This window comes from Miniopterus natalensis, chromosome 5 (assembly GCF_054644295.1).
Source record: "Miniopterus natalensis isolate mMinNat1 chromosome 5, mMinNat1.hap1, whole genome shotgun sequence".
NCBI classification, from domain to species: Eukaryota; Metazoa; Chordata; class Mammalia; order Chiroptera; family Miniopteridae; genus Miniopterus; species Miniopterus natalensis.
In genome coordinates this window covers 17,110,409-17,136,401 of record NC_142085.1, presented here as the reverse complement: position 1 = coordinate 17,136,401, position 25,993 = coordinate 17,110,409, and the positions used below count along the sequence as shown (strand labels likewise).

The 25,993-nt window shown below is 39.6% G+C and overlaps 1 protein-coding gene across 6 annotated transcripts in view; it reads left to right on the top strand.

Moving 5' to 3' along the window:
* SUPT3H (SPT3 homolog, SAGA and STAGA complex component) overlaps window positions 1-25,993 on the top strand; it is a 418,544-nt gene that overhangs the window by 323,633 nt on the left and 68,918 nt on the right. For 4 of the 6 annotated variants that reach the window (XM_087817427.1, XM_016212675.2, XM_016212679.2 and 1 more), the window contains one exon: window positions 1,584-1,867. In XM_087817427.1, coding sequence (XP_087673553.1) covers window positions 1,584-1,748 — 165 coding nt within the window. In that variant the 3' untranslated portion in view covers window positions 1,749-1,867. Of the gene's footprint in view, window positions 1-1,583; window positions 1,868-25,993 lie in introns of those variants that run through there. The other 2 variants (XR_015714553.1, XM_087817428.1) reach the window with 1 other exon arrangement.

Here is a 25,993-nt window from a genome sequence, read left to right as displayed (position 1 = left end):
ATGTTACTAGTTTTAATAGGAAACGCATGCACAAGGCTCAAAAAGTGTATTTTAAAAGTACAGAAGGACATGCAGTGACCAGTGTCTCCTCTGCCCCTGTCCCCCAGCCCCCCCTTCTCCTCCAAGACTGTTACTGAGTTCTGGCGAACCCTCCAGAAATACTCTGCGCTTTCATGAGTATATATTCTCTGCACTCTAATGAGTATATAATGCTCAGCCCTTTTTGGCTTTTTTAAACCAACGGTAACATAGTGCCTCCCAGCCGTGCACCGTGCGCTGCTTCGCAGTGTATCCGCGAGACGGGCTGTGCACAGAGCCCAGCGGCAGTGTGTGTGCAGCTGCCTCGTTCTTTCTCGTGGCTGCTGTCTCATTGAATAGATGGATTATATTTCATTCCAGTGTTTCCTCATTCAGGAAGATTTAGTTCATCAGTACAGTGAATATCCTTACATGTATAGTATTTTGTACCCGTGTAATATATCTGTAGGATAAATCCTTATATACAATATTACTGGGTCAAAAATGGTTATGCTATTTCATTTTGATAAGATTTTGCCAAATTGCTACCCATAGATGTTGTATTAGTTATACCCCCACAAGGAATTATGAGAGTGGTAACTGTAACAATTATCAGAAAAATAATCATTACGTGACTACCAATGACTTCTAGACCACATTTATAGTAATACACAAGCTACTGTTTCTTTCCCTTGATTCTTTAATGTTGATGATCTGACGTCTGGTATCCACTGCACTGTAAAGCATTTATAATTATTATCCCAGTTTTGCAGATGAGGAAACTGAAGTGCAGAAATATACATAACTTGACAGAGCTGGTAACTGACAGGATGTGGACCTAGCTGGTTGGGAAGCTAGAGCCTGCGACTGAACCATGAGGCTATCATGCCCCTATTGTGCATTTAACATTTTTTTAAATCATGTTATATACATTTCTTAAGTTGGTATCCATACTCTCATTGCAAATAATATTTTTCTTCTGTTTTTTTTTACATATTTTTATAGATGAAGCAGATTAAAATAGAAAGTGTTAATTTTATTTTGTTTTTGCCCAAAGGACACCTAGAAATTAGCACCAAGTCGAAACAATCTTTTATGACAGTCCCCCATGTTATAAATAAATATATAGCAACTTTACATTTTTTATTTTAAAATTGATGACCCTCAGGTTATTTCAGAAATATGCCCAACAAAATCCAAAGAAACATTTATGATAATAAATGTTTGAATTTTTTTAAAAAACTGCCCATGGCTCTTTCAGCAAGCCCCTGACACTCCATGTGCATGCAAGTGGCTGTATTGTCCTGTACTTGACTTGATGTAGCCCAGGTATTTCTGCTGCGAGCATAGAAATTGCATTTGGTAGGTCTGCTCGGAAGGGGTCATGGGAAAGTCATCTTTGACTTCTTAATGGAATTTTTTAGACGTAGTGTATGGCAGCAGCAGTGTGCATCCTAAGGGAAAAAACCATCCATTTTTATAAAAGTTTATTTTCATATTTTATACACTGTAGTTCTGTTGTGTGTTTTTGATTTAGTAACAATTTATGTGTTTTTCTGTCGCAGAGCACTGCGGCCTGTGGTGTTGAGGCTCACAGCGATGCCATCCAGCCCTGCCACATCAGAGAGGCCATTCGGCGCTACGGCCACAAGATTGGCCCCCTTTCCCCATTCACAGTACGTAATAACAGAGTTATAAAAAGTTATATTTATAATCTCAAAGAATTCTGATTTTCAAGTGGTCAAATGAAGAAGCAATGGAATTGTTGAAAGCAATTTGTGGTGACTGTAATTTTGTTGTATAAAAGTGGCATAATTCTCTTGGGAAATAAAAGTTAGTCATTTTTGTCTCTTTTTGGAAGGACAATTTTTTTCTACAAAATATTATTTTCTTTCAATTACAAATTATGCTTTTTTGTTGGAGCTTATATTTTCTATTTTTCAAAGCTTAGGTTTATAAAACTTTTTTGTCAAATTATATGTATCCAAATATTGCTAGAAGCACTTTATATTTTACAATTGGTTAGATTGGCAGTACCACTTCTATCAGATGTCCTGCTCCTAAACATACTTTGAGTTGGAAGGAGAAGAAATGATTTTTCTGCTGGCTTTGAAGTCGGCTGAAATGCGGAGTCTTCACATCTTCAAATGGCTTTAAAGCTTATAATCAGGGTTTGTTGTGTTTCTTTTTAAATAGAGAATTAAAGACTATATTCAATAGCCTAAAGAGTGTGTGTGTGTGTGTGTGTGTGTGTGTGTGTGTGTGTGTGTTAATTAAATGCTCATCTTGTGGCCCTTTTTAAAAAATATCTTTATTCATGTTAATAGAACTATCTCCAAGTCTTTCTCTGTTTATAGGGAATTGGTTTGATTTTCAGAAAGTGAGGTTTGATTTGTAACTGAGGAATAGTAGAATTTACCATTTGTTTCTTTTTTTAAAATTTACTTCTGCTATAATATCTAAAGCAGAATATCTATGTATAACACTATATATACATACACACATAAGTATAATATATATAGTTTAAGCTAATTGTTATCTAATAAATATATAACCAATATGCTTTTAAAACTAATGGTGCAATTTTAAAATGCTTAATTTAATTAGATCTGGAAAACAGAACAAGCAAGCCATGACCTAGGAGGTTCACTTAGCCACTGCCAGAGCAGACGGGCAAAATCAGCTGCCGGTGGTAAAGGACTCCACACAGGGGCACCCAGTTTTTATCACCCCCCAGAAAGGACCCACTTTGAACAATTTGCTTCATTACCTAGAGCTGTAAGAATTTTGCCAGCTTGCAAGACTAAATATGCCTATTCCATTTTATATCGTGAGTAATATGATCAGGGAAACACAATTTCTATATATCTGTCTTTTTTAGTTAAAAATTCTCTTCAAAGTGGGATAGATTTGTAGGCCATTTATGCTAACAATGTGGCCACTCTGCCCTGGTTTTCACATACCTTCAACTGCTATATGGAGGTGCTCCTGATGTTGGGGGATGCTGACTACTCAGTTCCCTGATGCCATTCCTTGAGGTGACACTTCATGTGCCACTTGGATACTTAGGCTGTGAGCTGCAGCTCCTAAGCGGAGAGGAGGCGTGTGGGCTACCTCTATAGTAACCATAGACTGAGACCTAAATTGTCATTCAGAAAGGCTAATAAGCTAACTTACCTCCAATGTAGAATTTCCTTTGTAAACTAAAATGCCCATGAGTAACTAGTACATATTTATGAAACACAGAAATCTTGTCTTTGCAACATGTCATTCTGAGTCTGGAATGCTTGTCTGACGTGTATATATAAATACAATATCTAATTTAGAGCATCTGTAACTTGATTCATATGTAACAAATAATTTGAAATTGATTTGAAGAAGTAAAATACCCAGTAGGTTACATAGAAATTTAATTCCAGCATTAATCAATAAACCAATAAAATGCTTTTAGTGAGGCATCATTCTGTCTCTACTATAGGACTTCTGAAATTTTATACAAAATCCTAACATGATCGGTTCTGGGAATACAATTCATTGTATAAAGGATTGTGAGTTCTTCACCTTGGGAATTAATTGAAATGGTAGAAGAAACGAATGATTAAAGCCATGTTGGTTAGAGGAGAGGAAAAAGCACCAACACTGCTTTGCACTGCTTTGCCCCGTGTGTCTGCTGGAGTAGAGAGGAAAGGGGCGGGGCGCAAACCCCAGTTGCTGCCACTCGTGTGAGTGTTGGGGAGACGCTTGTAAACCATCCATCCCCACTCAACCAATTGTAACAGTGCAGGCATAGCTCACTTTATTGCCCCTTGCTCTATTGCTCTTCATAGATGTATTTTTTACAAATTGAAGGCAAGACCCTCCACCAGCAAGAAGATCACAGCTGGCTCTTGTGGTACTTGCTTCATTGCCATGGTCTAGAACCGAACCCACAATAGCTGCGAGGTATGCCTGTATTGTTTTTGGCATATTGGTTTTTATTGGTAAATTCTTTCTTTTCTGTATTTCCATTTATTCTCAGTCCTGTGCAGAAGATCAGAGAAAGTATCATACCTAGAAGATTTAAGTAATTTTCCCGAGGTTAAGTTATTGATTAGATTAAGTGATGGAACCAAGGCTAAAGTTCAGGCTTTCCAATTCCCGGCTCCGAAATCTTTCTCCTAAAACACACATTTTTGCAACTGTCCTCACCCCTATATGCCTGATCTTCTGCATACACATGCTAAAGAACATTGGAAAAGATTAATTTTACTTCTTGCTTAGCTTTTATTTTTCCTAAATAATTCTGAAAACCACTTCAGAGTCTGACTTATAGTATTTACTTTAGAGAGTACTTAGGCAACCTAGAATGTCCTAAGTGGTTTTGATGCTTGGCATCTTATATTGTCCTTTTACTCACAGTAGTTGATATTATGTGAGGTTATATTGTGTGGTGATTGACTTGATCCTAGAGCCAAATGACCAGGGTTCAGATCCTAGCTCTGCCTCCTACTAGCTAAGTAGCCTTAAGGAAGTTTCTTAACTTCTCTATGACTTAGTTTCCTCATCTGTAAAATGGGTATAATAGTAGACCATGCCTCATGATAGAGTTTCAGGAGTACTATGAACTTGATATGTGGCAAGCTCTTAATAAATTATATTAATAATAGAAGTAGAAGTAGCAGTAGTGGCTGTAGTATATTTTCTAAAAGGTATCAGATTTGTATACAGTTAAAGTAGAAGCCATTCTTCCCCCTCCCAACCACACAGACACACACACAAAGGCCTCACCTTGTAATCACAGAAGAAACGAAAACCTGAATAATAATGTGATTTTTTACCGACTAAAAGTTTATACCTTGAAAATTTAAATACTATTTTAAAGATTACTGTTCCTGAGAATAAATAAATATTCATTTTTACTTTGGGAGTTAATATTGGTTGAAGAATGTTAATGGCTTTTTTATCACCTTAAAAACTTAGGTCTCAGTAACTGAATGTCCATAGTTACCAACAGATTTTTGCGTACTGGCTAGATGGTGTACACTAGCTCTTTCGCAGCAGAAATCTAAAGAACAAGTGGCATGGCCTCAAATTTATAAAGCTTCATCAAATTTCGTTTTTATGAGTTCATAATCTGTGTAAGTTAATTTTAAAAGTTTTCAAAGACAGATGACTAGATCACATTGCTAGCCTCATTCACCTCAGTTTTTAAATTTCTTCATTTTACTGTTTATGAAAGTAGTCTTAGTTTGCTAGAAAATTCAGAAAATATAGAAAAGTAAAGGCATAAAACTTATATTAAGAAGGGCATCAGGACTCAAAACAAGGTATAGCAAAAGCTTTAAATGAATTGTCCTATTAGAAAATTAATTGGTATTTAATTGTTTGAAGAGTATTTTCTTTTTGCAGCCTAGAAATTCAAGTGCTTTTGGTAATTGTTTTTTAAAAATAATATTCTTAGAGTCCTGGCCTGTGTGGCTCAGTGGGTTGGGGATCATCTCATGCACGGTAAGATTGCTGGTTTGATCCTGGGTCAGGGCACATGCCGGGGTTGTGGGGTTTGATCCCTAGTAGGGGGCAGGCAGGAGGCAGCTGATAGATGTTTCGCTTTCACATGGATGTTTCTCTCTCCCTTTCCTTTCCTCTCTCTCTAAATATCAATTTTTTAAAAATCTTTAAAAAAAAATTCTTTGATTTACTTGTGCAAGTTTAGATGTATAACGCATTTTAAAATTTTGTGACTGACCCTAGCCAGTTTGGCTCAGTGGTTAGAGCATCGGCCTGAGGACTGAAGGGTCGGGTCCTGGGTTACATTCCAGCCAAGGGCACGTACCTCAGTTGCAGGCTCAAACCCCAGCCCTGGTCGGGGCATGTGCGGGGGGCAGCCCCTCCATGTGTCTCTCTCTCCCCACCCCCCTTCCATCTCTCTGAAAAGCAGTGGAAAAATATCCTCAGGTGAGGATAACAGAAATTTAAAGAAATTGTGGGTGAAGTGGGTTTTTATAGTTGGAGCATTTTGTTGTTTCCTTGGAGGAAGCACCCAGAGAGCAGCGGGTGCGCTGGCCGCCGTCACGGGAGGCAGCGCAGTGCTGTCCCCGGATCGCGGGCACGTGCGGGGACCGGCTCACGGGGACCCGGCTCTGTGATCCCGAGGCCAGAGGAAGCTGCTCGCCGGGTGAGGGGCATAGCCCATGTGCGGGCCCCGGCCCGGCTGAGCCTCCGAGTGGCCGAGTAGAGCAGGCGCACCGCCCGCTCGCCTGCTCCCGGGGCTCTGCCGACCCGGTGGTGAGGCCGTGAGCTCGCTCGTGTGCGCCGTCACCGGCCGAACCCCTGGAGGCGGGTTGCTCCAGCCCCCACTGGGCGACCCTCAGCCCGACGCAGCCTCCGCATTGCGGGGACCCCGAGCCTGAGGGAGCCGGGCAGCCGCGCTCCGAGCTGCGCGCTGGGCCGGCAGCCGCCCTGCAGGCGCCCAGCTGTTTCCTGCGCTTCCCGCAGCTACTGCGGGTCACTGCGCGCGTGCACCTGTCACAGGGATGCGCTCATGTCATTGGGGCTGCGGCGGCTCACAAGAGACAGGTAGGACCAAAGAGACGAAATGCCCTTTAAGAATTTCTCAGGTGAAACTTTTAAAAACAGAAGTGGCACAGCAGATTGCCTTGACTGTTTGGATTTAGAATTTCACATTCGTGAATAATTCTTATGTCATGAGCACATTACCATTTGCGTCTTATGTGTTCAACCTGGAAAATGTAATGTCACAAAGTATTAGAATGCTTTTCAAATGTGGATGCCAAGTAGAAATAGGGTAAGAATTCTTAAATATTTGTGTTTTTGCTGGAAGTAAAAATTTTCTCAATAAATTTTTTGGAAGTACTAAATGTATCATTATAAATTGGAGCCAAGTACCTTTTTATAGTTGAGGCCTACTGATTCTCAGGAAAAAAAATGAGCATGTGGCATATTTAAATGAATAACCTAAAAGTGAGTTTTCTCTAGAAATATTGTGAAACTTTTAATTTAGCTGTTTTTAATTTTAAAATAGGGTGGGGGATTACAGTTACAAAACATATTGTGTCAAATTATATGAAATTGCAGTTTCTCCAGGTCAAAAACAGTTAAATATCATAACTTTTACATGGTTCAACTTAACACAGTGTTCAACTTAGGGTTAGTTAGGGAGAGAATGTTTAAAATGTGAACATAAAGTCAGAAGAGCTTGGGAGAGAAAATCATTTGAATCTAAGACAAGTGTTGGTTGATAGAATAATAACTAATAACTTACATAATACTTTAAAATAAACTTTTCCCCCGCATTATGTTATTTATTCTCACAACACAGCAAGATGAGTATCATCCCCACTTTATAGATAAGAAAACTGAAATTTACAGAAAACTTGAGTAACCAGCTTAAGGTTGCGTAGTAACTAGCAGAGCTCTGTCTGTGGACAGGAGCTAAATAAATACTCTGTGGTTCACTGGGACCAGGACCCTCAGTGGATTCTCGTCAGTCCTACTCATTAAACTTCCTCTTTGCAGACTGGCCTGGTTTTAACTCTTTAAGTGGTCTTGTCCTGAAAATGTGAGAGAGCATTTCTTAAAGTACATTATATAGAAGACAGGTGTTCCAGGAGGCATTAAAAGATGTTCCACAAGAAAGGGTTTCTTTATCAACTATTGCAGAATATCTGTATGTTACACCCAGAAGCTCCACTCAAAATCTCATTCACTAGGAGAGTAAAGGTGTTTCACAAAGTTGTGGGTGACAGTGGTAATATTATAACCATCACAGTGCCCTCTTTATTTCCATGTTTTATTTCTCTTACACAGCATTGAGAAGTTTTGAGTCATAAATATAGCAGTGTTTAATAACATTCTACACAAACTGCAGTGGTCGTGGCTCAAAAGAGAAATTGTTTGCTTCAAAGTTTTCACTAACAATAGCTAACAAATGCTCACATTTTAAAACTGGTAATATTTAGAGGGAATCAATATGTGTATTTCTTACCCAGCATAACCCTTCATGGTTTTCTGGAAAATATTTTTAAGGTAACTTAAAATATTAAAGACTACTCAAAGGTGTCATAAAAAAAATCTCAGTCACCTGCAGACCCTTCTCTGACAAATATTTGCTTAATGTTTCACGGTCATACTTACTTAGCTTTGCCTATTGAATCCAAATTTGGAAACATCATTACTGACACTGCTATGGTAAGCATAGCATCATGAGTTTGTATTGACAAATAGAGGTGGCACAGTCATGTTATGTTATAAAACTTTTTAGTTTTTAAAAATTTGTTTAAATTTAGATATAGTTGATATACAATCTTATATTGGTCATAATAGTTTCAGATGTACAATATAGTGATTTCACATTTTTATACCTTTCAGTGTGATCACCCCATTAATTCTAGTGATCATCTGTCACTGTGTAAACTTATTATAATAATATTGACTATATTCTCCTGCCCCTTTTCTTCCATCCACTCTCTCCCTTCTGGTAACTATCCCTTTGGTCTCTGTTTCTGTGAGTCTGTTTTTGTTTTGTTTTGTTTATTTTGTTAGATTTCACAAGTAAATGAATTTGCCTGACTTATTTCACTTAGCATAATACCCTCTATATTCATCCATGCTGTTGCAAATGGCAAGATTTTTTTTATTGCTGCATAATATTCTATTTATGTACACACACACACACACATCTTATTTATCCACTCATCTGTCAATGAACACCAAGGTGGCTGCAAATGAACACCACAGTGAGAAACCATGTCACATCAGTTAGAACAGCTTATCAAAAAGTCTACAAATGACGTGTGTTGACAAGGATGTGAAGGAAAGGGAACCTTGGGCACTGTTGGTGGGACTGAATTGGTCTGGCTCCTAAAGAAAACAGTATGGAGATTAGTTTTTTTAAAAAAACAACTAAATATAGGTATACCATATGATTCAGTAATGATTCTGGGTATTTATGCAAAGAAAACAAAAACAGTAATTTGAAAAGATATATGCAGTCCTATGTTCATTATAAACCCGTTTTTAATTATCAGGCAGAACTGGGGGAGAAGTGAAGAGAGAGAGATCTCTCATTTGAACTCTGTAGCAATACCTTAAGTTGGTACAGCCAGTGAATTGTTTATAAGGAATTATCCAGCCCCATTTTGAAAAATTCTGGTACAGTCACCATTCAAACACATTTTGCTTTTCTCTGCCTTTACTTTTGTATCAGCAGCAAAGACCTCACGTTTAGTTCAGCGTGGGGTCTACAGACGAAGGTGATATGCTCACTTGCCCAGTGCTGTGTAGAGCTTTTACTTGGACTGCTAAAATTATATAAAAAACAAACTCGAATAAACCAAAATTTCAAGACATAACTTCCGAATCAACAGAACATTTACAAGAAGTTTAAATATAGAACATTAAAGGACCGAACCTTTATTTTAAGTACCACAAAAACTGTAAATGGACTTTCAAATCAAAGATCTATTAGGCCACTAGAAACCCTGCAAAGCATCCTAGAATTTTCAGGTACATGTTCCGAGAGGGACAAAGCAGTATATTCTGATGGGAGGATGGTCAGAATAGAAATGAAAGGTGGTAGCCCTAATTAGTCCTGTGTATTTTCTCCAAGCTTGTATCCTTTAAAGTCTTTTTAAACTTGACATAGTTCAAGAAGTTAATGAGTCTCCATTCATTGTAAAGGGAGGCTACTTCTTGGAGAGTGGAGGAGGAATTTGAGCATGAGAGCAGGAAAGAGGACAGTAATTGACAACAAAGAGAAGCTTTTTGAGCAGAATTCTCTGAAAGGGCTACATCTTGAGATTTGAATGTATTATTATAGTTTCTAGGTTTTTGCAATCTTCTGAGGGAATAGGAACAGAATGGAAAATATTTTTGAGTGACTCCCAATATGAAATTATTTTTTCTTTAAAAAATATCACAGGATTCTTTTCACTCATAAATTCATGAGAACAGCAAAAGAGTTTGTTGGGAGGGACTAAACTAAACTGAGATATCTTGAAATTTATTCTCTAAAAAAGGCAAGAAACTTTTTTAAGTCTATGAATAAACAAGAAGATTGTAAGTATTGAATTAGACACATAGCTCAGTCAGTATATTAAATTGTTCATGTTCCCCTAGTAAAAATATATTTACATTTTCCAATTAAGATTTTATATGTAAACTAAGTGAATATTAGAAAAGAATTCATTAGTCTTAAGATAGAGTGTTTATTTACCATTGCCAGGAACATCTAGCATTCGGAAGCATGGTTTAAGTGAAACATTTGTGTACTGTTTTATTGATAGTTTGACAAAAATCCCCTCCAAACAGCCATGATGAGAGCCTGTTACACTGGCAATGATTTACTTTTTGATGATTTCCTAAATAGTGTTATATACTTTAGTCACACAAATATAATTATTGAACTGTCATTTAATTTAGTGATGCAGTTACAAAGTTAATTCCCCAACATAAGTGGATTGTTTTAAGTGGAAGATTTACACCTTCCAAATACGAAACTGATAGCATACTCTTATTGTGTCCAGTGTATACTGAAGGCTATATCCGAGGTAGGAAAATATGCAGGAAAAAAATAATTATGCATTGTTTTCCTGCCTGGTGTTTAATCATGATCTGATTTAAACCAAACCCCCTGCCTCTGTATGCACAGATCAGAGAGTCCACCCTACACAGCGCCTGTGTCTGACCCCAAGCTGTGAGGAGAGAACTCATCGCCCATATGTCAGTCGGATGGTAATTCTTGCCCTGGCACCTGGATAGGCTCTCCCACCTGATTGGAGTGCACTTGCAGTTCTGGGCATATACCCAAACTGTGGAGTAGGCTCTCCAGATCTGGATATATTTTGGTGATTAGTTGGCAGAGGTCATGAGGGCAGAGCCCAATGTCAGGCTCTGAATTTGCCCAGGTGCATTCAAGGTGACAGCTGGGCAGCTGCACCCTGGTGGAAATACCAGGGAGGGGGCATTTGAGTTGACTCTCTGGCTCCAGAGGTTTGCAGCGTGGCCTACAAGTTCCTGTCAATTCCAATTTAAACACTTGTGCAGATTTTATAGTTTCCAGTAGAGAAGTTAGAGACTACATTTCTGGCTCTGATTTAATTCTACATTCCTGATTTAACCTAAAACACCCATTCCCGGATTCTAGACTAATTAGGTAAAAGCCTAATAAGTAAATAAGCTATAGTTGACAAGCATTCCTCATCTAAGCAAGCTGTTAGTATTTTTTTAAAAAGAGAGAGGAAAGGAAAAGAAAAGAGGGGAAAGGAGGGGAGGGGAGTAGAAGAGAGAGAGGAGAGAGAAACTAGCCTCGCTCTGCCCTGGGCTTTTCTCCTTCAGGCTAAAGAAGACGGTATGAGTGGTTGATCCTCGCGTGGGTAGGCTAACTTCACTTCGGTTTTAGGTGGCAGGCAGTATCTTTCACCCACAAAATCAGCTCACAAATGGTTAAAATAAAAACTGAAGAAGGCCAGGCGAGACTGCTGCTACAGTCAATCTATCACCCACCACTGCTGGAAAATCAATTCAAAGCATGTGCCTTCCTGGTAGGGTGAAAGCACGCTTCACAGACATAGGACAGCGCTGGCTTTCTGAGTTTGGACTAGGTACTAACAGTCCATTTGGCAGAGTCCATATCTGTGCCCTTGAACTACACATGGTTTAGACGTAGAAGGACCAGCAGTAGCATCCCTAACATGTCTAGGATCCTTATAACTCTGATATTGCCATTTATTAAATCAATAAACATTTGCCAAACATTGTTAGAAATATGTTGAAATGGGGTGTGGCATATGGAGATAAGTGGCTGGATGTTCCCACGTAACAAAGGAGGTGCGCGTGTAGGCGGTGCCTGTGATTGGCGCTGAAACTGCAGAAGACAGAGCGCGTGGGGTACAGAGAAGGGGCACGATTTGCCTGAGGAAGCCCGTGAAGCTTTGTAAGGCCAGTAGCATTTGAACTGGGTTTATGAGACGGAGCTGAGGGAAATGAGTGAGAAAAGCAGGAATAAAGTAGGGGGAAGGTAAATGTATGAAAGCAGTATGGCTGTTAAGCCACGGTGAGGAACAGAGTCTTGAGTTCATTGCGGAGGGAGGAAGGAAGGGTGGAAGGTAGGGTGATGGCATTTTGGACAGGCTTTGAATTCCAGGCCAGTTTACCCAGACTTTATGGTGTAGGCCAGCGGTTATCTAACTGCTCTGCAGAAACCTCCACATACTTTACAGATGTTGTGCAAATGATAAAGGGTGTTCTCTAGAGGTAAGCTTTTATCTCTGATACATACTGGGTTTTCGGTCAGATTTTGGTTGGAAAATTTCTTTTTAGACAACTGATATGGTCGTGAAGGAGCTATTTTAGAGTTTGAGCAAGGGGTTGACTTGAACAGATCTGTATTGTAGAAAAATAACTCAGATGATGGTGTAGAGGAGGGACGGGAGTTAGGATATAAATAGACAGAGAGACCAATTAGGTGGCCACCACAGGATTGCAGGCAAGAGGCCAGAAAAGCCTCTGCTCAGGCAGTGACATTGAGAACAGAGAAGATAGAATGTATTCAAGAGATATTTGGCGTAAAGAATAAATAGAATAAGACTCTGAATGAAAGAAGAAGAAAAGATGACAAGTTTATAGTTTGGGTCAATGCATAAAACAATTAAAAATAAGATTTAGTGCTCAGATGCTTACAAAGAATTTGCATGCATTTTAAGATTCAGTAAGGAAACTAATTTCAAGGGGATTTCCAGGGGGTGGAGGGCGGAGGAAGCTCAATGCATAGATCACCTGAGCTTAAAAAAACCACAGTCTAGCTTTCTGTTTGAACTTCTGCGGGTGTTTATGTATGTGACCAGAAAGTCCCACATATTGTTCGGCTGTGCTGACGAACAAATGGACTTTCTAAGCCATTAATGAACTTGGCCGTGCATTCCTGAAAGATGACTCTAATCTAACCAGATTTTGAACATTTACTCATCATGAAAGCCGTGCCTTCCGTAGCTGTGTGCCTAGTGTAAGCTCCAGAGCGTCGCTTTTCTAAACTTTGATCAGAGGCTTTCATCTCTGTGCATCCATCATCTCCACCGCCACGTACTCCCCAGGAACAGGAACTCTAGGGAAGGTAGTGAGGGCAGCCCTGGCTCAGACACCGGGTTTTCAGGGCTGGCTCTGATCCGTTGTGAGGATGCTTTCCCGGGTTTAAGGGGCGCGCGGCCTCCCTGCTGCAGCCGTGCGGCTGGTGGGGACCCGCGTGCAGTTCCTCGGACCCGCACGGCTGTCCCGCCTCAGCCAGCGCTCCCGGCCTGTTCGGAACGCAGTCTCCATTTCAGACGCCTTGCCCTTCCCTGCTAAGGGTCCCTCCTTCAGATTTATGAAAGAAAACATTTCTTTCTGTGAAAGGTTTTTGTACACCCGCATCTGGAAGTGTTTATTTCAGTGGCATGTAAGCTATCTGTGGATTTAGTTAGCACCAGACCCCCTTTTGTGTACTCCTGCCTTAAAAATTTTATAAATGATCTCATTGAATTTGTGCCAGTGTGCACATGGTTTGGCTGATTGCTGCATATATCCTTTACCTGCCAGTCACCTTTGATTTATATTCCTTCTGCTAAGCTTTTACCTTCCAAAAATGGTGCCACTGAACTGTCCTCTAAATCATCTTATTGGTTAAATTACTCCAAGATGAGTTGGTATGTTTTTGGTTGCCTATAGACAGATGAATTTATATTTTTCTGCCCTTACCCGCTTCTAGTAAAGCCACTTAGAGAGGAGGATTGGCCATGTTATGTCATCGATCTCTTTATTCCAAATGAATACCATCTGAAACTCTATGCCAAGTCAGGGCTAAAGTGACAGAGAAGTGTTCTCTGGCATCCACTTCTGTTATGAGATCTTCTTTTGCAAATAAGTCTGCCCCTTGAACTAAATCTGATGTGGGAGTTTAATATTTCTCAGAAAAGGGGGAAATAAAGTATCTCAAACAAAATAAGTTAACTTCATCAGAAAGATAGAGACTGTAGGCTCTACATAGCTTTACTAACTTGTGAGCCTTTTGATGTTTTCTAGAGAAAAGCAGGTGGCTTGGCAGTTATTTAAAATGTTGGCTATTTGTGGTAGTGGTTTCTAGGAGTTTCATATTTCTGGGGAGATCCTAAGGAGCTAATTCTTAAGTGTTTGACAAAACGATGCATCAGTTTGAACTAGTTTTCTAGGAATTCATTGGGCATTGAGCATGCCACTTATCGGTGGTGGTAACCTTAATACTTAATGTGAATTGGCTAATGAGAGAGCCAATATTGTGCTGATAGATCATAGCATTAATGATGTAATTTTAAAGTAGGTTTTAGATTCTCAAATATCTCACTTAAACAAGCTTTGCAAAGAACTGTTCTTTTTCTGTTCTATATGATGGTAGAGGAGTAATTTTAAATTTCATGACTGTACTTGAAATGGTGTGGAAGCATTTAAAATACTTGGATTACACAGATCTCGGTATCATAGTTCACAAACTATTGGAAGCAAAGGATACAACTTCTAGGCTGCTTGGCTGTGGTCCCACTACGCCTGGAGGTATTTATTCCAAAAGACTCAGGAGGCTTCATTTATACTCTTAGAAATTTTATATGCAACTCCCTGGGTTCTCTCAAGGTGAAAGATGTCTCAGGAGTGTGTCAGTCATATTTGCATGGTTTAGTCAGTCATGGTACTGACATGCTTTTCATAAAAGCATCATGTGTAGGGCTGCCATTAGAAAATCAGCACCAGAGATGTGAGCACTGCGTTTCCATTGAGATGTCACTTTTATTTAAAAATGATAATACGTATGCATATATATAATCTTTTAGATAGGTATAATTGTGTGTGTATGTATGACTACATGTCTATATATAGCCTCACTTAAAAAGATCATCTTCTAAGGGCCTTAAAAGTATGATATCATTTAATTACTACAGCAACCTAGAAAGTAGTATGATTATGAGTAGAAGGAAGGAAGGGAGGGGAGGGGGAAGAAGATTGTCTTGTATGAACCCAAAATTTCGCTGATACTGTTTCATATAATCGTTATCATCATAATAGAATTCACAAGCAGAGATGACAAGGCTAGTTGGCCAGCAATGCCCTTCTGAGTCAGCCGACTTGCTTAAGCCTCAATTCAATCGCTTGTAAAACTTAGCAATTTTTCGTAAATATTTAGTAATATCACTTGGAAGCTTCTAGCAGAGTGCCTAAAATACAGAACATGCTCAAAAAAATGCAAGGGGAATGTTTTACTTTAAAATTATTATCATCCTAGTGGAATTCAAAAGTAGAGATGACAAGGCTAGTTGCAGCAAGCCCCTTCTGAGAACCACAGGGGGGGGGCAGCCTGGAGTCTGGCTGTGAATGGAGACCCAGACCCACTGATTGCCTTTCTTTGTGCCTTCAGAGAATCCCCTAATGTTCCTGTGTCCATTTTCACGGGAGAACAGATGAGTAATAACGTGTTCTCTAGAGCTTCGGGGTGTCTTGAGATCCATGAACGCTGGAACCCTCGTGCCCCCCATCTCTGCCTGTCGTGTGAGCATCCAGGCCCACGCCAGGGACCATTTTACTTCCGGTGGCGGCGGCGTTACTGACCACACATGGGAAGTGAGGCTCAGATGCAGAAAGAGTATGGGAAAAAGATGAAAAGCTACAGAGATTGTGGGTTGCAACGACTGACTGCCAAAAGCTTTTCCAGGAATGAGAGCTTAGAGAAGTTGGAAGCTTTAGATTAAAAGGAAAGAATGAAACATGTATTCCATTGCAAACTGGCTTTAATTATAAGTTTCCAACTTAAGGATCAGGGAAGGACCCTTACTCAGAAAAGTTTTTTACTCCTGCTTTTACTGATTCCTAAACTTCTATAGCAGAGAGTTACCCTCTCTGAAAATATATTTTGTAGTACACATGAAAATTCAATGTTTCAAAAATCTAGATGAGAGGATCCATAATTCAACAAAAGAGTTTGGCTATAATACTTGAAGTTGGTGACGAGTGTGATCTTTGGTCAATTTCAGCAGGATTTTGTTATTCAAGACAAATGAGAATTTAGGTTTCCAAAAATCTCCTAAGAATTTAACTGTGAAATCTCTATTCCCAAGTTATTTCAGTATCCAATAGTTAAACACTTTTCTTCCAACCTAAATTGAATTTTTTTCTTTATTTCTCCTCAATGGAAAGAAAAATACTATGTTATATGAACAAACTCTCTGAGGCTCTTCCTAATTTTGGTAGCAGTGTTTCTCAGATACTTGCTCAGGAGAATTTTGTCACTGTCTCCACTTTAATCTCAAGACAGCTCCTAAGCACCCATACTTCTTTTAGAGGTCAGGGTCTAGAGAAAGAACCCTTTTTAGACTTGGATATGTCAAGTCAGGGAGTTCCTGGTGATGGGGAGGGCATGATAGGAGTCCAGATCCCACCGCTTTCTTATTTCCTTGACTTCCTCTCAGTTTTTTTTCCTTTTGAATCATGCCCTAAGCTTTCACACACTTCCTCCAGGATGCTTTGTAGCCCCTGGTCTGATCCAAACCTAATGAGGATGTATTCTCAGGTAGGCCACGGGAGCGTGCTTTAATCATCTTGGTGTCTCCCCTCAGCAAAATATAATGCTTTTTGCTTTTTGCCCAACATAAACGATGGATGAATGGATGGACAGATGGATGGAATGATGGTCTGAAGAGAAAAAACCTTCCTGTGGGCAAGGTCCAATCTCCCCGAGCTTAGTGTTCCCTATATAAGTGGACTCTGCCCGACCTATGATTAGTTTATAGGTCACTGCAGGGCAGCGAAAAAAATGATACGGTTTCTTTATTTTTACTCTCCAGCATTAATCATTGATTCCTCTGGAATCTAAGGCAAAATAATGCCCCAGTTACCTCACGAGCACTCTCTGTTTTTAAGTGAATGTGTTCAGTAGGTAGTTATCTACCAAACATATTGACGAATCTTTAATGTATTGGGACAAGTATGAAGGTCAGCGCTTAGCATCAGGCTGGAACCGTAATTGGAGCTGGCATGTGTCTATTTAATTGATTGACCTTTGCACTCAACACCCCAGTTGCACTGAGCAACAAATGTTCACATACTCAGCCAATAAGAAGGAACTTTGCTACCAGTTGTAAGGCTTCAAGGATTATCTTTTAACATCATTCTTCAAATATTTTGCAGAGTGGTATTCAGCAAATTAGATAATATGTATAAAACAGCCAGTCTCACAGTTGTTATTTTTATTACAGAAACCAATCTTATTTATGTAATTTCTCTTGATGGCAAGTTGTCTTGTTATAGAAAATTATTCTCTGTAATGGTACTTGATGAAGTCAAGTGTGATTTTACTCATATGTCTATTTTATGAGCTATTAAAACATTTAATGAGGACTAAAGTTGATAGTTAATAAAAAAAAAAAAAAAAGCTGTGGGGCATTCACACCATGGAATACTATGCAGCTGTAAAGAAAAAGAATCTCTCACCCTTTGGGACGGAGGGACCTGGAGAGTATTATGCTAAGCGAAATAAGCCAGGCAGAGAAAGCCAAACATCACATGATCTCACTCATATGTAGAATCTAAAGAACTTAATAAACTGATGAACAGAATAGATTCAGTGACATAGAAGCATGGAACAGACTGACAAATGTCAGAGGGAAAGTGGGAGGATGGGGAGTGATTAACGAAAGAACTTAGAAACTTCACATGCATATATGCACAACCCATGGACACAGACAATAGTGTGGTGAAGGCTGGGGCGGGAAGTGGGTGCAGGGTGGAAGGGGTCCATGGGGGAAAAGGGGACATCTGTAATACTTTCAACAATAAAGATAAATTTTTTAAAAAAACAAGTTGTTTTTAAAATGACAACAATTATAAATATGAAACTAGAGATAGCACTGAATCATCACTATCCATTCAGGAAGCTTTTGTCTGCAAAAACTTTAGACACCAGAAATAACCACTGGGAAAACAAGATTTGAAAAACCCAAAATAACAGAATTATTTGGCTATTATGACACATCTATTTGTTAGATGATTATGTATCCCCATAGACACAACCTAATTTTTCTGAAAAAAGTGCCTTTGTTAGTGCTATGCTCCAGTACAGTTTCAGACACATTTTTATGATACATTTTTATGCATGGCCATCAATTAGGACAAGAGTCTAGACATCTTGTTTTCAGATTTGGAAGAACTGCTGTTTTTGGAATAACAGCCTCACACGTGAGCTGCCGTGAAATATGTCAGGCTCCCACACAGACTGAGGAGCTTTTCTCCCGCTCCATTAAGAAATCAACTCCCAGCATATAATATCTGTGTTATATGGCTAAATAAAGTCACTGGACAGCTTCAGTTTGGAGATGGGGCTTCACATGTTTCCTTGCTGTAGGAGAATTCATCTTTCTTTTCATGCCAAAGAAAAGCAGATGCCTACAGGGATGCTGTGGTCTGCTTTCCTTTGGGAAAAAATAGAATTCTCAGGATTGTAACAGAGGAAATATAGTGCAGAGGAGGGTGTCCTTATGTACACTGTCAGCTGGAAGCCTGGTGATTCTGCCCCACAGGCAGATGGGGGTAAGACTTGGGAGGAGAGAGAAGAAATCACCTCCCCCCTGTACAGTCAGGAAACCCAGCTCCCTGAGGCCTCTGTCCCTTTACTGAGCGTATGATCGGTTTGCTGCCTGTCACTGACCAGGGAGGCCAGTTCCCCTAAAGGGCAGGGAAGAATAAAGGCCGTAAGAAATTCACATCTTTTGTTAGGAAGAACTCACTTTCTAATCAATTGACCAGCAATCGGTTTGAATTCCCGGGGTGTGGTTAGACCATGGTAGACACTGGAGAAGAGAAGGAGGGAAACTGAGCACGTAGCGGGCCCCGTCGCCCGCCGCGGTGACAGGCGGCAGCGCCTGGGGACAGCCGGGGAGCCCGACGGGTAATGGCGGCGAGGCCAGCAGCTCGCTCTGCAGGGGAATGTTCAACTTGACTTCGATTCCAGGTGCTTTAGGAATTCTGGATGCGAAATACTAAAATAGTTAAATTCATAGAGGCAGAAAGTAGATTAGGAGTTTCCAGAGGTGGGGGAAAGGCGGAATTATCGCTTAATGGGTACAGAGGTTTTTGTTAGGAGTCATGAGAAATTTTTAGAAATAGATATTGGTGATAGCTGCACAATATTGTCAATGTAATTAACACCATTGAGTTGTACATTTTAAAGGTCAAAATGGAAAATTTTATGTTACGTATATTTTACACTCTCCCCACCCCAACCCCCCAAAAAAGGCGACTACTGCCAAATCCCATGAAGGCCTGTGGCTTATGGTGCCACCAGAGTCTTAGTGGACACTGCTGAAGTGAGAGTAAAGGGAGGGTTAGGGCTGCAGTAGCTTTTAAGAGAAAAGGCAAATTAACTCATCAAATCCTTCTCTTTGTGTTCCAGTTGAAGGGCCCAGACCCACTCATAATTAACACAGTATCCACAACAGTTGCACATGGGGGTTGACGGGCAGTAATGACTCCTACTCCTCTGAAATGTGTGTATGTGTGGGGCTGGGTGTAAAGTGCATGGAGCATGCAGTCTTTACATGGCAACTAGGGGGGCACTAAACATCAGAATTGCGATTATCTTATAATAAATATTTAAGGATTCCATTAAGTTTTAAAAAAATTGAAATAAAAAATTTTGCTTTACTTAATAATTGTAAAGCATCTTAAGGGCAAGACCATCATAATGGTGTTAACACAGCTGGCAGAGGAAAAGGTATACATGCCAGAAATTGGCCAGAATTCCAGAAGTGTTTTTTGTGCTTTGAACAATGTATACTCCTTTGAATTTGTTACTAGAAGCTATGGTCACAATTCTGCCAATAATGATGACATCCTTTGGAACAATTTGAAGGTTACTTATGATATTTTCTGGATCTGCCCAAAGAAGGATCATCTTGATAAATAGATACCAAATTTGACCTTGCGGTGGTTCTCAAAAACATGGTGCTATTGCCTGAGAGCAGTTAATGTGATTATGTTTAATTTGGAGAAAATACAAGATGAACAAAAAAAGGTTAGAACCATAGAAATTTCTCAAATGAAGAATAAACCAAAGTCTTTGGAGGAAAATGAAATCAATTTTAAATTGTGCCATCCAGTTATTTGCTATAAACTATTGCTCATTACAAATAATGTTAGCAAAAGCTTACAAACAAATTACATCGAAGTTTGGTTATTTCTCTTATAAAAGGAATTATCATTTTTTTAATTTAAGGGAAAATAGGTTTTACAAATCAAAGGAAAATTTGAACAAGAAAATGAAAACATTTGCCTAATTATAAAATGGAAATTTCAAATAAATAATCCTAAAACTAATTTCTGTAGAGAACGTTTCCTGATCAAGGTGTATTATTCTAAGAAAACCATTTCAATGAATTTCTTATTTTTTTGTTTTTATTTCTGGAAAAGTTACTTAAATTCTGTGGGATGAGTGAGGGGATATGCATTGTTTGAAAAAGCCTTAATTTTTATTTAATTTTAATCTGGAAAATGAGAACAGTATTTATTAATTTTGAAATATAAACTATATGAAGTAAACAGTTGTCTCTGTCAGGATATGCAGAAGAAACTTTAGGGAGACATATCAGACTGGGAAGGGACGACTAGGAATTAGAAGCCAATGGGAGAAGTTGAGAAACAGGAGTGGTGGGGCTTCAGTGAGGCCTTGTCAGCCTTAGATTCAGGGTCTGGGGGAGAGGGGAAGGAAGGAGAAGGGAGGGGAGGGGGCCTTCTGCACTCTGCAGACCTGCAGAGGGATGAGCATGGTCTCGGGCACTACAGACAGTGAGGAAACCGACCCAGCTGGCACAGAGGCCCGAGTTCATGAGTGGGGGGCTCTGGAGGCTGCGGCCCAGAAATCCCAGTAGCAGTTTCCTTCTTCCTCTGAAACCCTCCCGTGTGTGTCGCTCAAATACTTTCCCAAGGGGCTGTGCCAGTGCCTTCATGCCAGTGTTACTGTAAGTTCTAACCTTCACTGAAAGTTTAATAATTTGATAGTCTGCCAACATTTCTAAAATGTAGCGTTGCAATAAAACTAATACCATCCCTGTTTTTAAAATGTCTCTTGGAGACTCAGTGCTCTTTGCCTTTGATGTGGTGGGAGGAGCCCTTACCTCCCAGTTGTAAGGACAAATCGGTGAGTTTCTCTTCATCTACAGAATCATAATATATGTCCAGCTTAGTCCCAAAATGGTTAAGAAGATTAAAGGAGATGACAGAAGTGAACATTCTAAATAGTAAAATTCTAGATAAATGTTAAGTTTAAGAACATTGGTATACATTATGTTAGTATAGCATACAGTAAGACATAACCTGAGTACCTGCTTCATAGGATTGTGTGAGACTTAAATAAAGATACACCACTCCAAGTTTTAAAAATTGAAATTTGAGGTGGGGGATGGGGAAAATCCTAAAGTTCATATAGAAAGTCAAATATATAAGAATTTCCAGGAAAATTCTCAAAAAGTATAATCATGGGGAGGTAATATTAATTAGCCAGGCTAATTAATTAAAACATATTACAGTGCTATAATAATTCAAATTTCATGCTGGTACATAAATCGATTAATTGAGCAGCCAAGAAAGGCCAGAAATATACCCAAATATGGATGGTGAATTGAACATATGATAAAGATAGAAAAATAGTCTCTAAAACATGTTGGTAACCAAAAAAACAAACAAACAAAAATCACTAAGATATAGAGCAACAGAAAGGCATATTGTGATACTATTTATATTAAGAGGATACTGGGGGAAATATCATATCTATACATATACAAATGTGTCTAAACACATTTATGTATGTGCTTGTATTGTATACGCATAGAATTACCTGGAAGGACACGTGAAACTGGTAAAAGTGATTGTCGTTCAGTGAGTTCAGAGATAAGAGAGAAAGGCTTACTATTTAACATTACCCTTTGCTATACTTTGGAGCTCTTAAACCAATTTCAAATATTACCTATTTTTATAGTTTAAAGAAAATATTAGCTCAGAGTAAGGCAGAGCCAGTAGGAAGTTCTACAAACCAAGTATGTCAGTGATATTTTTCTACTTTTCACTCAGCTATTTTAGTGTCTTGGTATCTAATATATCAGGAGTTGTATAAACCTCCCTTTCTGCTATTCTTTGCATAGTCCTGGGCACAGACTAGGTTTGTAGTAAACTTTCTGGAATGCGAAGGTAACTTTCCTTTACTATGGAATGGGTCTGATTTAGGAGGCAGGATTGTGTAGTTGGCAGTCCTCTTAAGTACTTTCCCTATAGTACCAGTGTGAAATATCATACTTTGGCAGTCAGGCAAGTTGCATGAATTCATGTGTAGCATTTCTTTTCTGTTTAGAATTGAGATCCAATGCCCACTGCCTAGATTTTTAAAATTATCTTTCTGAAATGTTGCTACGTTTTTGCACTGGTTGAAATGAATCCCTTTGGACACATTAGGAGTTGTTAAAATTTCTTGAGTTGGAAAGGCACTGTGATGGATTTCAGCAGAGAGATTTGTTTCTTGCCGTTCTTTCAAAGTCTCCCTGTTGTTTTGACCCTCCATAGTTTCTCACTCCACCACAGACACACGACAGCAAAACTTATCCTCAGAAAGTAAGCAAGTTTTCTCTTTTTTAAATGTAGCATTGAAGAAAATATAAACATCTATCTATTACCAATAATTTTATCAAGTCAGGAATTTTGCGAGCCTATGAAGTCAGCATCTCACACAATGGAAATAGCCATGTTGTATACAGAATTATCTTTAAAAAATTGCCTCCCAAAACAATGATGCCTATACCACCCAAATATAAATCAGAATATAACTGCTGGCCTTTGGCCCACTGTGATCATTAATAATAATATCGTCTGTAATAGCTGATGGAATGATGGTGGCTTATGAATTATAAGAGAATTACAGTAAGCTGTTGCATGCTCTCAATGTTAGTAGCAATATTCATTATCTATTGTATCATATCTACTGTATCCGTAACAAAACCCCAGAATTTAGTGTCTCAAGACACCAGTAATGATTTCTATAGGCTAGGAATTTGGGACCAGCACTGTTGAGCAGTTCTGGCTATGGTTCCCCATGAGGTTGCAGTCAAGAGGCAGCCAGGTATTCACGTTGGCTGGACGAAGCGGTTCTAATTAGTAGTGGCCATTGTCTGGGGACCTCAGTTCTCGTGGGACTGCTTAAGTGTTCATATTGCATGGCAGCTGGCTTATTCCAGAGCAAGGCGGGACCCTCGGTGCCTTCTGTGACCTAGTCCCAAAGGTTACATGCTGTTGTCACCAAGCCTGGCTCAGTGTGGGAGGGAACTGCACAAGGTTATGCATACCAGCGGGCAAGGATTACTGAGGACCATCTTGGAAGCTGGTGCCACAGCAGCCCAAGCAGGACCTCGTCTTAAGGAAAAGAGCAATTTGGGCTCAGTTAAAAAAAACAAAAAGTCAAGTCAAGAGCTTCATCTCTTCTCCGTAAGTAGGAATGCTGAAGGTTAGGCTATATTACACCCAATAACTTGTGATTTTAAAGGAGGACACTTCTGTTGACTAAAGGACCACAGTCAAGAACTGCTGAACATACTTCAGTTTGTGTCCCCCACTAACTCTTAAGGGAACATTTTTCTAACGTTAGATTTCTGTAGGATGACTAATGGACTGTAGGGTAATTCAGCCATTGTTTTAAAAATCCAGTTTGGCAAATAAACCTGAGATTTTGCTGAAAGAGTTGAGGTTAACCCCCACTCTGTCAGGAAAAGCCCCGAGGGGCCTGTGTGGCCTCCCTGTGGGTAAGACCCCGGTTCTCCGTGGGTCGCCCAAGCCCACGCCAACTAATCCTCCTGGCCTTCAGTTACCCTCTTTACTAGGACCTCGGGCTAGGTCTGCACAACTGGGATTTGGAATCTGGACTCCAGATAGTCTGCATTTTTAAACCTCAGGCTTAGCTATTCTCTGATTTTAGAACTAATAGTATTTTAAGTTATGTACTCAGAGGGAGATTTATCATTAGATGAGATAACGTGTAGAAGATCCTTTGGCTCAGTGCCATAAAGAGAATCAGGACGCAGTAAATGAGATGGCGTTACAGCCTTCCTAATCACGTCGTCAGCATCACTGTCATCCTGTTGACCTTGACCTTCTGTCCAGCTGTACCACTCACTAACCTTGAAGTACCCTGAATTTTCTAAGCTGTTTAAAAAAAAAAAGTGGGAAAGACAACACATTCCCACTTTCCTAACCTACAGGAATTTTATACATATAAGTGAAAGAATATGTGGAAATTACTTAGAGAAAAGCACAATAGGAAAGAGGTGCTTTTAAAAGGCCACTAGAGTAAGCTCAAGAAGAGATTCAGTGTCTTCAGTAACCAGCTCTTTTGTGAACCTTAGATGCCTCACATTTATAATTAAAGACTAGATGATCTTAAAGATTCCTTCTATCACTAATCATCTTGTTGATTGTGTATCTTTCTCACAACAACCCAATGGAGTGTTATCTTTGGGCAAGTTACTTAACCTCTCTGTGACTCAGTTTCTTTATGTAGAAAATGAGACTAATAATAGTGCCTTTTCATGGCTTCTTTAGGATTAAATGAGTTAAAATATGGGAAACCCTTAGAGCAGTGCCTGGAATATAGTGAGCATGATGTATTGTTAGCCATGACCGTAATGATGATGATTTTTCAAATGAGAAAGCTGAGATTCATGGAAGGTAATTATTTTTTCTGAGGTCACATGGTAGTAGAGATGGAACTTGAGTTCAGGTCTTCTATTTAGCCACATTATTTGCACATACATTTTTCAAACCTTGTTATTTATTTATTTTTGAGATATATGGTTGGTTATCACAGCATTGAAACAGCTAGATCCCCTATCACCCTCTGCCAAGGTTGTTTTACAGAAAAGGGTAAAAAATGAGAAGAGGTGATATTGTTCGTCCCTGTGATTCTGGATGTCTATGGGACATAGTTCAGGGCTTCCTTCAAAACTAAGAAGTCCCACCAGGCCACCACCACCTAAGAAGGTGGAAGAGAATTCCGCTTAGTTCCCAGGGATGATCTGTGGCTGTCTCAGTTCTGCCCACACTGCCTGTAAGGTAATCGCTCACTTACCCTGCCTCAGCTACGTCTCCACCCTTCTCACTTAGATAAAGAGAATGAATTTTACACTGTGCAGCGATAAATTGTCATTCTATTGTCTACCACTAATTGTCATTCTGCATTGGGCAAATGCTCAAAAAGTAAAGTGTCATGGTCTCCAGTGCAGCTATTGTATCAGGGAGGACCGTGGCCCAGCTGATGTGAAGGCCGTTGTAGTGAGTGCCATTGTAGCCTTTTTAAGAAGATAGGTGGGACTAGAAAGTAATTTGACTAGTGTTATGGTTCCTGTTGTTCGTTTTGTTTTCAAATGTACCCAGACTGTTATTTCTCAGAGGCGGTCTTTCAAAATACAGTGTCCTTGAATATCTCTACAGCTCCAAGCAGTGCTGCCTTTACTCAAAATATTTTCGAACTCACTCTCTAGAAATTATCTTCAGCGCTTGCGACACATTCTTTGGAAGATTCAATGGTGACACATCAATCACATTATTTTATTAACACACCAGATAGTGGTAGATTCAAACTACTACTGACATAAATATGAAAAGAAAAATTACGGAATGTATCTTGTGGCTCAATTCAGTGGCTAAAGAAATGTTAAAGAAAAAAAATTTAAGTATTGACTGGTAATAATAGATGATTATCATTTCTGGATGTCATTGGCACATTTCCACTGTATCCCAATATTAAGAATATTTCTCTTCAGCCCCAGTCAGTGTGGCTCAGTTGGTTGGGTGATGTCCTGTGCACCGAGAGGTCGCCCCTGAATCCTGGTCAGGGCACATGCCCGGGTTGCAGGCTCAGTCCCCAGGAGGAGGTGTGCAGGAGGCAGCTGATCGA